At 40.2% G+C, this 15,019-nt stretch overlaps 1 protein-coding gene across 17 annotated transcripts in view; it reads left to right on the forward strand.

Moving 5' to 3' along the window:
* RBMS3 (RNA binding motif single stranded interacting protein 3) overlaps positions 1–15,019 on the forward strand; it is a 1,083,479-nt gene that overhangs the window by 1,057,973 nt on the left and 10,487 nt on the right. For 11 of the 17 annotated variants that reach the window (XM_079935204.1, XM_079935208.1, XM_079935194.1 and 8 more), the window contains 2 exons: positions 3,626–3,706; positions 6,439–6,566. In XM_079935204.1, coding sequence (XP_079791330.1) covers positions 3,626–3,706; positions 6,439–6,566 — 209 coding nt within the window. Of the gene's footprint in view, positions 1–3,625; positions 3,707–6,438; positions 7,618–15,019 lie in introns of those variants that run through there. The other 6 variants (XM_079935207.1, XM_079935199.1, XM_079935196.1 and 3 more) reach the window with 1 other exon arrangement.

Raw genomic sequence — 15,019 nt, forward strand, 5'->3', positions numbered from 1 at the left:
TTACACATAGCTGTAGCCATTTCTTGTAAGTTCTTGTGCGTTATTTTACAAGGCTGTCACTTCTTGAGGCTTTACCCTAGAAAATATATGTCTACCACAGAAAAGTTTCATTGCAAACGTTTATCGAGAGATAATAACCTTACGGGGTATAAAACACCATAGCATTGACTTGTTTAAAATAAGCCTATCCCTAATTTTGAAACAACATTCTCCAGCTCTATTAGATTTTCTGTGACACCAAAAAAAAAAAAAAAGAAGAGCAGCCAGAAGGGCGTTTTTTTTTTTAATTAAAAAATACACATACACAACACATTGAACTGAGCTGACCTCATTTATACTATAAAATCTCCATTAGTTCTGAAGAGTAGCATAAAGTTAAATTATAAAATAAGTTAAACACAAGGGGTAGCCTTTCCAGAAGAAAATGAGGTATTCTGAGTATATAGTGAAAATTTTAAAATCTATGGAAATTAAATGACAATAAAATGTTTAAACCAAGGCATTATTATCCTATATTTAATTGAAACTCCAATTATTAAAGTCTATTATTTTTTTAAAAGTTGATATTATTTTGCATGGTAATGATCATAAAAGCTCTTAGGACCTTAGTTATTTTATTTCAAGGGTACTGAAGTAGACTGAATCTTGTGTCAACAGAACTGGAGTTATTCCAGTATATCTCAGTTTCTCAGTCTGTAAAATGGGTGAGCCATATTGCCTAACTCACAGCATTGTTCTGAAGAGATAACTCTGAATTTATGCTATAAGCAGTTCAGTTTGGGCCACTTTCACAACTTCATTGAATGCCACAGAAGGTATGAAGATTTACTGATTTTACTGAACAGAACACAGATGGGGTTTTGAATAACTCAGAGTCATTTCAAGAAGCTTAGCTAAGAATGACACAAAATGCTTTTCATTAACTACACTGCTTGAGAACTCTAGTTTGACAAGGGAGGTCTAAAACTGAGGTGGATTCTCATGAGAAGTCGTGAACGGTGCTACGTGTGGCCCCAGCCCACGTCCCTAAATCTAGTTCACAGAAAGGTCTCCTTAGCGATGCAGACCATGGAGCAGGGGTGGGTCGAGCCATGTCCAGTGACATTGTCTTATGTCGAGGAAGGACACGCACACTCACTGATGACGATTGCAAAGTTTGAAATTACTAACTCAGGAATAGAAAATACTCAGATCAGTGAGGGAGCATCCTTTTACTGGTGTATTATACATCTTGAAAAACCATGACCAAAGGGGAGAAGGTGAGCCACAAGAGCATTAACTCTGTTGGTGAAGACACATTCCCACTTGCTACAGATCTACTAGGATTTTTGATATTCAATTAAAGAAACCTTTTTCAAAGTATATTCTTGAGAGTACTAGTTTTAAGCAAAATCAGTAGGTGCTACCAAAAAGTTTTAGAAACACTGATTTAAAATCTCCTTTAAATAGGCTTCTGTAAAACCTGATTTCTCAGAGTTTTAAAATTCTATCTCTATAGCAAAGAGGATACATTGTGCAGCATTGCTCTGGAACACAGAAAGCTTTTTTCTCAGTTGAGCTAACATTTTAAAAAAATACATTGTAGGGAATACTAAATTAAGGGATGTTTAAAACCTATATGACATGTCTGAAATGGCCAAGAAACTGTTATCTCCAATATACTTTCTAGAGCAATTTTGTTGGCAAAGCAGACACCTGCCATGGGTACTAGATATGAAATAATATTTGCTGAAATGTGACTCCAGAGTTCTGTACTTATTTGAAAAATTGATAGCAGTTGGATACCTGAATAATCATTGTCTGCTTAAGGACACAGGGTAATGATGAGCAGAGGGGGCTAAAGTATTTGTTTAAAGGTTATACAAACACTTTATAGGGGTGGGGAAATTGATATCTATAGAGAACTCAGAATTATTGACAGCTAAGAGGCATACAAGATTTGTAATTGGAAATGGAAGGCTTTCTTCTTGTGTCCTTTTATTCAGCCATTGAACAATTATTTACCAGGTACCAGGCATTGTGTGGAGTGTTGGAAGATGCAGGAGACATGTAACACTTGGTCCATGCCTTTAGAGAGATGAGAGTCTGGACAATTTTAATAGAAGAGTGATGAACACTCTGGGAACACAGAGGATGGGGCACAGAAACCTCTGCTAATTTTCAACTATGAAGCTAAGTTAGTAATACCCCCAATCCTTGCAAACAACTGCCCTTGGTACACATTACAAGGCTGTTTTTGTACACATAGGAATTGCACACAGTTGTTATCAGCAGTAACACATGGATTACAGGCAGCGGTTTGGTTTGTTTGATTTAGTGTTGTTTCACTAAGGCTGTCTCTGTTTTTAGCAAATAGATGTAGTAAGACAGTGCTTAGTTTAGGATGGAGAAGCACTTATCCCAGAGTTGCTTTATTGCTATATTTCTCTATGAATAGTAAACAGCAACAACATCTGATGAACCAATCTCCATTCAGATATTTCCCTTGATTCAGAATTATCATGCCTCTTGGATACTGAAAGTACCGATCAATGCACAACATTGTAATTTAGGTTTTGCCTATTTATGCATGGCCTTAACACATGAACTCAGCAAATTTAGAAGAATACAGAATCATGGGCTTGTAGTTTTCCATAAAAAGTGTTCCTCTAAAGCTTTGTGTATTGAGAAACCTTGTTTTCATTAGATGGTTCTGGTTCTGAAATTTTGTGATGTTCAAGTTTAGAAACTCAGAAATACAGTTGATTTCATAGAAGATTCCATTCTCAAAGAGTAGAACTTTGACTTTTCAGGGGGTATGTGTATTACAAATAGGAATATGGGTCATGCTTTTTGCTTATGGTGGTGGGCATATAATTTTTCTGGGGCTTCCGTTTTTCGTTGCCAAAATACATGTTATCCCCAACACATATTTTACTGACTACTACAATGTAGTGAAGAATGATTGGACTGTTGTATTGTTCATCTGGATGAAGAAAATTTGGAGAATTAAAGGAGTGGAAAAGGAAATACAGTGAAATGAACATGGAATAGGGGGAAGGAAGAAAAGCAACTTCAACACTATCTGGAACACTCTATTTCCTTCATAAAATTTCCTTCATAAAAAAGTGATCAAATGACAAAAATGATAACATTTACCTATTCTGATTGTTGCTAGATAAGTATTTCTTACATTATTCCTCTCTTTTACGTTAGTTAGAAAAGAAATTATTATTCGCAATATAATGATTCATTCATTCAACAAATAATCTGTTGAGAGCCTACTATGTGCTAGCAATAAAATGGAGAAAAAAACAGACGTCATGCCTGCCCTCCTGGCATTTGTGTTTTAGATGTGAAAGTGAAATGTTTGGGAGCTGATGTAGAATATTCAAAAGGACAAAGCGAGGGGATGGGGTGAATTAACTTTTACTGACATCGGGGAGGTGGGCTGCTGTTGGTACTGAATCAGTAAGCGATGACTATTCTATGCTGATAGGAACTGCAATATTTTTGGTCAAAATAAAGTTTAAGTTTCATCATGCATTGGTGGGGGGCCACACATCGAAAGCAGTCTTATGTGATAACACTTTTCTCACTGGTTGCACGCCCAAGTTCACCTGCATTTTTCTTTGATTCCCTCTAGTATATGACTGCCGCCGCTCCTATGCAAGGGACCTACATTCCCCAGTACACGCCTGTGCCTCCGACAGCTGTTTCCATTGAAGTAAGTCTGTCTCTTCTTACAGAACAAGGTTAGGGCAGATAAATCTCAGCCACATGCACTGGGGTCCACCATAACCCCCAAAATCCTTATTTGTGATTTTTGTGCTACTTGAAAATTTGAAGTTGCAAACTCACGCTGTGAAAGTATGTACTTTACTTGAACATACCTATGTTTTGCTTTGCATATGACATAAGCAAAATTTGGTATCCAGGTCTGAGAGGAGTGCCATTTTTATGTTTAGAGAAAAGATCAGAGATCAAATAACTACCTCATCAAATGTTAGCCACAAACACTCAGAAAGAGGAAGGCAAACATGTGCAGCTATTTGAATGAGCTAGTTCTCTGATGCCTTGTTTCTCCAGTAGTGGTCCCTAGACCAGCATTATCAGTATCACCTGAGAGCCTGTTAGCAATGCATATTTTCAGACCTCACCCAGATTTACTGAATCAGAGTTTGCATTTTAACAAGATCCCTTAAGGATCAAGGTGCACATTAAACGTTGAGAGGGACTGGATTAGAGAACTGGTTGTCAAACTTTTCTGCATATCAAAATTATTTTAAAACTTAATACTTTAAAAAATTGTGATGCCTAGGTCCTATTGCCAGAGAGTCTGATGGGGTCTAGGGTGTGGACTGGATACCAGGATTTTTAAAAGATGCTAGGTGATTCTAATGTGTACCAAAGATGAAGAACCACTGCTCTTGCCAATGAACCTTGACAGGACTGTGGCATCCTACAGACAAGAGAGAAAAACTTCTACCACTCATATTGCTATGGATACTGTGAAAGATAAAGTCATATTTTCCTTACTGGAAGCTTTGTCCCTTCCTCCTCTCTTTTCATTGGGCTGACTCCATTTCCTCTACACATTATCTTACTGGACAGAGCCAGCAAGATACATAGGAAAGGAGTGGGGCATAGGACTATGTGGATGGTGGTAAGACACTTAGAGGTGTATACTTCTCTCTGGTTCTAACCATTATTGTTTCTTGCCCCCCCTTCCTCTTCTCCTGATGCGCATTTGCCATTATGGTCACAGTGCATTTCATCCATCAGTTGGGACTCCTCTGGAGTTCATGCCATCGCTACTCCATGAGTTGGCCAACCAACTCATGTTGGTACCACTCATTGTGGGAGACCACCATGACTCTTCCAACCTCTGGAGCCACAGAGATTGGGTGAGATCTTTACAGACCAAATTAGATCTTTTGAAATGTTTGTTTGTTTGTTTTTAGTGTGTGACAAATATTTGCTTGTACCAGGGTTTGGGAAGCACAGACATTTAAGAGGACAGTGTCCTGTCACTTAGGAAACCAAGGAGGTCCAATTCTTGGAGGACCAGACCTATGGTCCCCAAGGAATGTTTCAGTATTAAAGAAGTTTTAATTGGCTTTTCAGAATTTCAAGAATATGTGATTAAAATGTATGTTCTTTGCTATATTTAGCTATCAAAACCCATCTAGGCCATAAGAAAATTATGAATCTAGACATTATAGGTGACTTTAAGCATAAATCTCTGCCACATATCCACACTTCTCTATCTCTGGACCAAATGTGTGTGCTTATCTACAGAATCTGAGCTATTTGAGGACTATAAAATAAGGAGACACATTTGACAGTGTTGTTTAGTGGGAACAGTCTAATTATAGTTAAATCTGGGATTTAAAAAGAAATATTTCACTAAGAATTATATAAGTATACCCTGATATATTGCCTTGAATTTGTGCTTATAAAGGAAAGCACTGATTCATTTTCTATGTAAAAACACGCATTGAAAATTCACCAGTATCCACACAAATCAGTGTGGTGGGAGGTTCATCAAAATGCATAACATCAAATAGTATATTAGGAAAAAAAAAAGATTGAATTCATAAAGGAAGAATTTTCAGATTCTGAGGAACAATTTCAGGGAGCTTTTGTTAGGGATAGGGAGTTGACCAAAAACCTATATCCCTGCAGAAGCCCAAGGCTATAATATAAGTAAAACCAGGAGAATGTATTCAGATAGATTCCCTCCTTAGGACTACTAACTACCAAACCTCTCTCGGAACCAAACATATTCTGAATGATGACCAACTCAAGAAATCCATTCTTGTTGGCAAAAGCCATTCAAATGGTAAGGGGAGGAGCGAATCAAAATTAAGGATGCTTGTTTCTTTCTTCTTCTGAAACTTCTAAATGAATTCCAGTTCACATCAAGGAAAATGAAAATAAATAAATAAAACAAATCAAATTGCTTAAGGGAGACACTGCTTAACAGTGTCCTTTAAAAGAATTCCAAACTTGGATGTAGATTTTTATGAAGGTCAAAGTCCATTGTTTTGCCAGATCATAGAGACAGGGTAGACTACTTTATTCCCAGGAAAATGCTCAAATATACACGTTTTTATAGGAATTCTGCATGAATTTTTTGATTAAGGAATCATTATTTAGTGTGGCTATATGCAACCATGATTTAAAAGTTCTAACTATGGGCAAAATACTTTCCTCATCATTTGACTGCTACAGGGTCTTCTGATGGCAAGGCTTCTTGGTGACACATTGAGGTAAATTCCTCAGCCCTTATCCAAATGTGCTCTGTGGTTTTTCTTTGGGTTCTTGCTGTGGCTTTATATAGCTGAGTGCAGCTCTACTCAAGCCATATGGAAGATGGGTATGCCCTACAGTCCGTCTGCAAGAAGCCCTTTTGCTAAAGCCAATAAGACTTTTGTGTTCTTATTGCCTCCATAGGGTGTTGTTGCTGATACCTCTCCCCAGACAGTGGCACCTTCATCCCAGGACACAAGTGGTCAGCAGCAGCAGATAGCAGTGGACACATCCAACGAGCATGCATCCGCATATTCTTACCAACAGTCTAAGTAAGTTCAAGCCATACTAAACTCTTTCCCTCCAGGTCAGCCATCTGGACATTATTCTCTTATGTGGCATCTGCTATCTTTTGCTGCAGTACAGACCATCCCTAACTTAGTGACAAACATATATTTAGTTCATTATTCTGTGGGTTAGAATTTGGGCTGACCTCAGGTGAATGGTTCTTCTGATATTGACTGGACTTGCTTGAGCATGTGGGCATAGCTCCTGGGCATCTTCACAGTTCTGCTTCTGGGTGTTAGTTGTCTGATGGTTGAGTGATGGACACCAATGAGCCATGTATTGCTGACCCTCTAGCAGGCTTATTCCCATGGAAGTCTCAGAATTCAGAGAACAGCAAGAGAAGATGCCCAAATGACCAGCATTTTTTGAATTCCGTTTATGACTCATTTGCTATTGTCCCATAGGTCAAACGCAAGTCATGTGACCAAGCCCAGAGTTAATGTAGGAATTCACTACCAAAAGGCTTGGATACAGAGAGGGGCATCATAGACATTGTTACCAAAAAAAATTCTACCACACGTAATTTTTGAAAACCTCCAGTATTCACACTTGAAACTGGATAGTGTGTCTGCATTTTGGTCTCAGTGACTTCATTCTTAAATGAAGACAGTAACACTCCCCTGGCAAGGGTGCTTCAAACTCACCCAGTAAAACAGTTTATGAAAAAGAGTATTGTTAAATATAAAACAACATGGAGTACAGTCTTATTGAGGAATTAAGTGGCAAAGCAAAAATCAGGGAGTCAGAATTACTACTGAAAAATCCTTAAAACACTGAGAGAGCAAAGTTCAGTTAGCTTTGTGTTGAGTAATTATGGAGATTAAAATTTGAAAGGTTTTGATTGAAACCAAAGGAATTAACAAAAGTTCAGTCTATATACAGATGTCTTGTCATGCTAACTATTTTACTTTATAGGTAACAGTCAAAGCCCTGCTGAATAGAAAATTTCCAAAAGACTCTTCCTGTTTGCAGAGTGCTGTTCCATTTCTTGATCATCAGTTTTCTTTCATCTCAATACACATTTAGAGATTTGTTTGTTGTTGAAAGATTGATAATGGTAATGGAGTCTTCAGTATGTGCTTTAACTTCTAAAGTCACTCCTCCAAATTAAATATGCTAGAACATGACTTAACCTTACAAATACAAGGTATTATTATTACTATTATTATTATCATTACTGCTACTACTACTACTACTATCATTATTACTATTACACAATAACTTTCAGGAAATATCTGTAGTGAATAAGGCATTTTTGTTTTTTATTTGTAAGTTTTTTAATTTTTATTTTATATTGGAGTTTAGTTGATTAAAAATGTTGTGTTAGTTTCAGGTGTACAGCAAAATGATTCACTTATACATATACATGTATCTATTCTTTTTTCAAATTCTTTTCCATTTAGGTTATTACAGAATATTGAGCAGAGTTCCCTGTGCTATACAGTAGGTCCTTGTTTGTTACCTATTTTAAATATAATAGTGTGTATATGTCAATCCCAAACCCCCAATTTAGCCCTGCCCCCCCCCCACTTTTCCCCTTTGGTAACCATAGGTTTGTTTTCTAAGTCTGTGAGTCTGTTTATGTTTTGTAAATAAGTTCATTTGTATCATTTTTTTAGATTCCACATATAAGCCGTATCATATGATATTTGTCTTTCTCTGTGTTACTTCACTTAGTATGATAATCTCCAGGTCCATCCATGTTGCTGCAACTGGTATTATTTCATTCTCTTTAATGGCTGAGTAATATTCTGTTGTATATATGTACATCATCTTCTTTAATCATTCATCTGTTTATGGACATTTAGGTTGCTTCCATGTCTTGGCGATTGGAAATAGTGCTGCAATGAACACTGGGGTGTATGTATCATTTTGAACCATCATTTTCTCCAGATATATGCTCAGGACTGGGATTGCTGGATCATATGGTAGCACTATTGGTTTTTTAAGGAACCTCCATATTGCTTTCCATAGTGGCTTTAGCAATTTACATTCCCATCAACAGTGTAGGAGGGTTCCCTTTTTCTCCACACCCTCTCCAGCATTTATTGTTAGTAGACTTTTGATGATGGCCATTCTGACTGGTGTGAGGTCATATCTCATTGTAGTTTTGATTTGCTAATAATTAGTGATGTTGAGCATCTTTTCTTCTTTGAAGAAACATCTATTTAGGTCTTCTGCACATTTTTCGATGGGGTTTTTTTTTTTATATTGAGTTGCATGAGCTGTTTATATATTTTGTAGATAAATCCCTTGTCAGTTGCATCATTTGCAAATATTTTCTCCCATTGTGTGGATTGTCTTTTCATTTTGTTTATGGCTTCCTTTGCTGTGCAAAAGCTTTTGAGTTTAATTGGGTCCCATTTGCTTATATTTGTTTTTATTTCCATTACTCTAGGAGACAGATCAGAAAAGATATTGCTGCAATTTATGTCAGAGAGTGTTCTTCCTATGTTTTCCTCTAAGGGTTTTATAGTATACAGTCTTATATTTGGGTCTTTAATCAATTTTGAATTTATTTTTGTATATGGTGTTAAAGAATGTTCTATTTTATTCTTTTACATATAGCTGTCCAGTTTCCCCAGCACCAGTTACTGAAGAGACTGTCTTTTCTCCATTGTATAGTCTTGCTTCCTTTGTTGTAGACTGACCATAGCTGCCTGGGTTTCTATATTTCTCTTTTTGTGCCAGTACCATACTGTTTTGATGATTTGTAGCTTTGTATTGATAGCATAGTCTGAAGCCAGGGAGGCTGATTCCTCCAGCTCCATTTTTCTTTCTCAAGATTGCTTTGGCTATTCAAAGTCTTATGTGTCTCATACAAATTTTAAGATTTTTTTGTTCTACTTGTGTAAAAAATGCCATTGATAGTTTGATAAGGATTTCATTGAATCTGTAGATTGCCTTGGGTAGTATAGTCATTTTGACAATATTGATTCTTCCAGTCCAAGAACATGGTATATCTTTCCATCTGTTTGTGTCATCTTTGATTTCTTTCATCAGCATCTTATAGTTTATTGAGTGCAGGTCTTTTGCCTCCTTAGTTAAGTCTATTCCTAGGTATTTTATTCTTTAGGGTGTGATGGTAAATGGAATTGTTTCCTTAATTTCTCTTTCTGATCTTTTATTGTTAATGTATAGGAATGCAACAGATTTCTGTGTATTCTTTTAGCTTTTGCTTGTCTGTAATGCTTTGGATTTCTCCATTGATTCTGAACAAGAGCCTTGCTGGGTAGAATATTCTTGGTTGTAGGTATTTCCCTTTCATAATTGTAAATATATAATGCCACTCCCTTTTGGCCTGCAGAGTTTCTGATGAAAAATCAGCTGATAGCCTTATGAGGATTCCTTTTTATGTTATTTGTTGTTTTCCCTTGTTGCTTTTAATAATTTTTCTTTGTATTTAATTTTTGTTAGTTTGATTACTATGTGTATTGGTGTGTTCCTCCTTGGGTTTATCCTGTATTAGGATCCTGTACCCTGCATTTCCTGGACTTGGGTGACTCTTTCCTTTCCTGTGTTAGGGAAATTTTTGGCTATAATATCTTCAAATATTTTCTCAAGCCCTTTCCCTTTTTCTTCTTCTGTGAATGTTGGTGCATTTAACATTGTCCCAGAGGTCTCTGAGACTTTCATCATTGCTTTTCATTCTTTTTTCTTCTTTTAAATAAATAAATAAATAAATATAAATTTATTTATTTTTGGCTGCATTGGGTCTTCGTTTCTCTGTGCGGGCTTTCTCTAGTTGCAGAGAGTGGGGGCTACTATTCGTTGCAGTTCACGGGCTTCTTCTTGTGGTGGCTTCTCTTGTTGCAGAGCATGGGCTCTAGGCATGCAGGCTCAGTAGTTTTGGCTCACAGGCTCAGTAGTTGTGGTGCACAGGCTTAGTTGCTCTGTGGCATGTGGGATCTTCCCAGACCAGGGCTCGAACCCGTGTTCCCTGCATTGGCGGGTGGATTCTTAACCACTACACCATGAGGGAAGTCCCCCTTTTTTTTTTTTCTTTATTCTGTTCTGTGGCATTGATTTCCACCACTCTGTCTTCCAGTTCACTTATCTGTTCTTCTGCCTCAGTTATTCTGCTATTAATTCCTTCTAGTATATTTTTCATTTCAGTTATTATGTTGTTCATCTGTTTTTTGTTTTCTTTGTTCTTTAAATCTTCTATCTATCTCTGTTGAAAATTTTTTGCATCTTCTTGGTCTATACCTCCATTCTTCTTCCGAGGTTTTGGATCATTTACTATCATTACTCTGAATACTTTTTTCAGGGAGATTGCCTATCTCCTCTTCATTTAGTTGTTCTTGTGGGTTCTTCTCTTGTTCCTTTGTTTGCAACATATTTCTCTGTCATCTCATTTGTCTAACTGTTTGTGTATGTGGTCTCCTTCCCACAGGCTGCAGGATCATAGTTCCTCTTCCTTCTGGTGTCTGCCCCCTGGTGGGTGAGGCTGGTCTAGGGGCTTGTGTAGCCATCCTGGTGGGAGGGGACTGGTGCCTGCCCTCAGGTGGGTAGAGCTGGCACTTGTCCCTCTGGTGGGCAGAGCCGTGTCAAGGGCTGTGTTTTGAGGTGGCTGTGAGCTCAGTATGTCTTTAGTCAGCCTGTCTTCTGATGGGTGGGGCTGTATTCCTATCTTGTTGGTTGTTTGGCCTGAGGATTTACAGCACTGGAGCCTGCAGGCTATTGGGTGAAGCCAGGTCTTCCCAGAGAGCTCACGCTGATCAGTATTACCTGGGACCTCTGCTACTGGTGTTCCCACAGTGAGCTACAGCTGACCTGGCCTCCCCAGAAGACCCTCCAAGACCCCTAGGTAGGTCTATCCCAGGTTCCTATGGAGGTACTGCTTTGTACTGGGCCCCAGTGCATGTGGGATCTTGTATGCCTTCCAGGAGTGGAGTTTCTGTTTCCCCCAGCCTTGCAGAACTCCTGCACTCAAGCCCCACTGGGTGTCAAGGCTAAATGCTCTGGGGGGTTCTTCCTCCAGATACCAGATGCTCAGACTGTCTTGGAGGGCTATTTTTATGTGGGAATGTCCCTGCGTAGCCTGCGTTGGTTTAATATGTTTTGGTGTGAGAGCTGTTTTTATTATAGATGTCTGACACCTCTTTTCTCAGTGTATGCTGGTAGTTGTTATCCCCTTGATACGGGAGGTGTGACTGGTGTTGTGGTGACCAGAGCCTGCCCTGCATATTTAGTGGGGACTCCCCTTTGCTCTGTGGTTGTCACCGCTCTGTTTGGATCAGGGTCTGCTCCCTAGTTGTTGGAATAGAGGCCCCCAGATCTGTTTCTTAGCTGTGTTTCTGATCTGTGGTGTGATGTAGACAGGATTGGAGCATTCCCACTGAGAGTGAAGCCACCGAGTATTCCTCCTCTGGAACTGTTCACCTGTAGGTGTGCTCTGTTTTGTCACCTTTCACCTGTTGTGGGAGCACTCAGATTACACTGTTTGTTATTGGCACTGCTGTCAGCCCACCTTATCCATAGGTATGCCAGCAGTTGGCCCTGGTGTCTCTCAGGCATTGTTTTCACCAAGCCACCAGCACAGATCCACTGAAGTCAGGTCCCAAGATTGCAGTAATCATGGATCTGGACAGGCTATGGGCACTATGGAAGCATCTCAGACTCTGGCCTTGCCCACCCCCACATGTACCTGCCCACAAAGTCCACAGCTGCTAAAGCTTGACCCATCTTGGCTGTGGGAGCACTCATTGTCAGATCAGATGTTCTGCAGGTTCTGAGTTTACAAAGCCAGTCACAGAGTGTAAATCCACAGATTGTGCAGCTGTGAGGAGAGATTTCAGCTCTTCTCCCATCTCTCATGGCCCCTGGGGCTCAGCTATGGTTTCAGCCTCACCTCTGTGTGTCGGCCACCCACAGGCATCTGCTCCTGAAGCTGCCCCAGAGCACACAAGCCTACCCTGGCAGGAGGGGGTGGAGTGGGCGGCAGCCAGGGGCGTGAGAGCCTGCCCCAGCGGGAGCCCTTCCTAGTGCCTGGGGAGGCAGGGGCTGGTGCATGGGGAGAGAGGCTACATAGGTGGCCTGCCCTTTGCACATCACTCAACAACGGCACTTCGCTTCTATGGCAATCTGGGCTTGCTTCACGAGCGTTCTCCATTGTGGAGCTCCTCATTCCCATCCCCTCAGACTGTCTTCTCACAGCCAACAGCAGTCCTTTCCACAGCTCTGCTCTCCAGATCCAACATTCTAGCACCCTGCCCCTGTATACACCAGTGGACACACCTCTCAGGCTTGGGCGTGCAGGGCTGTGGCATGGATCATCTGTGTAGGTCTCACTCTGTCCAGCCTGCCTCAGGCCAGTTGCTGCACTCTCTTTCAAGCCCCCAAAGCTCCCCTCTGTCCCAGCTGATCTCCCCACCAGTAAGGGGGCTTCCCTGGACATGGGAAATTCTCCTCTCCTTCAGCTCCCCCCAAGGGGTGCAGGTCCTGTCCCACTTCTCCTCTTCCTTTTCCCTTCTTCTTTCTTTTATCTTACTCTGTTATGTGGGGATCTTTCTGGTCCTCTTAGTTGTCTGAGGTCCTCTGCTAGTGTTCAGCAGGTGCTCTGTGAGAACTGTTCCATTTGTAGATGTATTCTTTTTTTTTTTTTTTTTTTTTGCGGTATGCGGGCCTCTCACTGTTGTGGCCTCTCCCGTTGCAGAGCACAGGCTCCGGACGCGCAGGCTCAGCGGCCATGGCTCACGGGCCCAGCTGCTCCACGGCATGTGGGATCATCCCAGACCGGGGCACGAACCCGCATCCCCTGCATCGGCAGGTGGTCTCTCAACCACTGCGCCACCAGGGAAGCCCTGTAGATGTATTCTTAATGCATTTGTGGGGAGAGTTGAACTTTACGTCCTCTTACTTCTCCACCATCTTGACTCCCCCTGTAATTTAATTTAAAATACCTTTAGTATAGATATAAATAGACATTATGATATTAAATGTATGTGTGATGGGTTAAACTACTTTTCAGGGGCACTCAGTGACCCTAATCAGAATTTCACACCCCACAGGAGGTCAGTTCTCATTTAATGAGAAAGGCCAGAGGTTTGTACAAGTATTTTAAACTATCCATATTTCAATTAGCATAATGATTGTTAGAAGCGAGTTGCCTGATGAAAGCAGTGCCAAGTTAATTAGCATAATGAAACTGGAAATGAGCTCCCATTTGTGAAATTGGGAGTATTCAAGATAGCATGAATTGGCTAAAGTATTTTAGAGATACTCTCCACTCTACACAGGAAAGATAGAATAAGACTGTAGGGAAACGTGTAGCTTATAACTTTAGGGATGTTGCTTGTGGCTTATTCTCAAAACAAACAAGACTGTTGTAAAGTCGATTTCTCTATAAGGGTAATGTAGTCCCACCTCCAGAAAATGGTCAAGATACAAACACCCTTCCTTGCAACTGTCCAGAACCTCCTCTTCTCCCTGCCTGATTGATTAAATCAGCTTTAGCTGCCTCCAATTGTAAGCCCACAGTGAGATGCTCTCTTCTTTCTCAGGGTTGTCCCCACCTTTCATGGTCACTGTAAGATGCGACAGGGATGGGAGTCTCTGCCTGACCCAGAGGGAGCATCTCTGCCTCTGATAGATTCTAGCAAGAGTGTCCCCATCCACCTTTACACCTAGACCCAGTTTCACTTGCAGTACCCAGAATCATGCCAGAGTCTATGCTAGGACACATACCCCTGCCCTCAAGGATTTTCAGTCTAATATGGGAACCTGAGGCTGGAGTGTGGTTAACTAGGCGGGAAAGTTGTAGAACAGACCAGCTTTTATAGAGCCTTTGGTCCTTGGATTCTTAGCTTTGTGTAGACTAAGTATTTTCACTTTTATTCTAGGGGAGCTGCAAAACCTTTGGAGGGCTTGAAGAGAAAGAATGATGGGATTTGATTTACCTTAGATGACTCCAGCCTCAGGTTCCCACCTCCAGATTTTTGAACTTCCTGTTTCCTCTACCTAGAATGCTTTTCCTCTAAGTCTTTCCAAGATTAGCTTATAATTATCTTTCACATCCAGACCTACATGAGAGACCTTCCCTGATACCAAATCTTAGGTATTTATCCAGCCACTTTCTATTACAGAATATACTTAAGTATTCTGAGATTCTTTTTCTTTTTGATTGTTTGCTGATTGATCCATTGATTGTACGTCTAATCCTTGTGGAAAGCAAAATCTAAGAGAGTAGGGGAGGCATCTGCCTCTTTCATTGGTCTTTCCTTAGCATCTGGAATACTGCCTTTCTCATAGTAGGCACTCGTCAATAATTGCTGATTGGATGAATAAAGGTGTCATTTTCATTTATCCAGACATCATTAAACTGTTAACAAGGAAGGTCTTGAATCACTTATTTCCTCATTATGCTTTGAAACAACCAAAGCCAGTTTCACCTACTCACAAAGCCTTGACAGATGCTTCTGGCCACATAGTAGCT

This window comes from Stenella coeruleoalba (assembly GCF_951394435.1).
Source record: "Stenella coeruleoalba genome assembly, chromosome: 10".
Classification (NCBI taxonomy): Eukaryota; Metazoa; Chordata; class Mammalia; order Artiodactyla; family Delphinidae; genus Stenella; species Stenella coeruleoalba.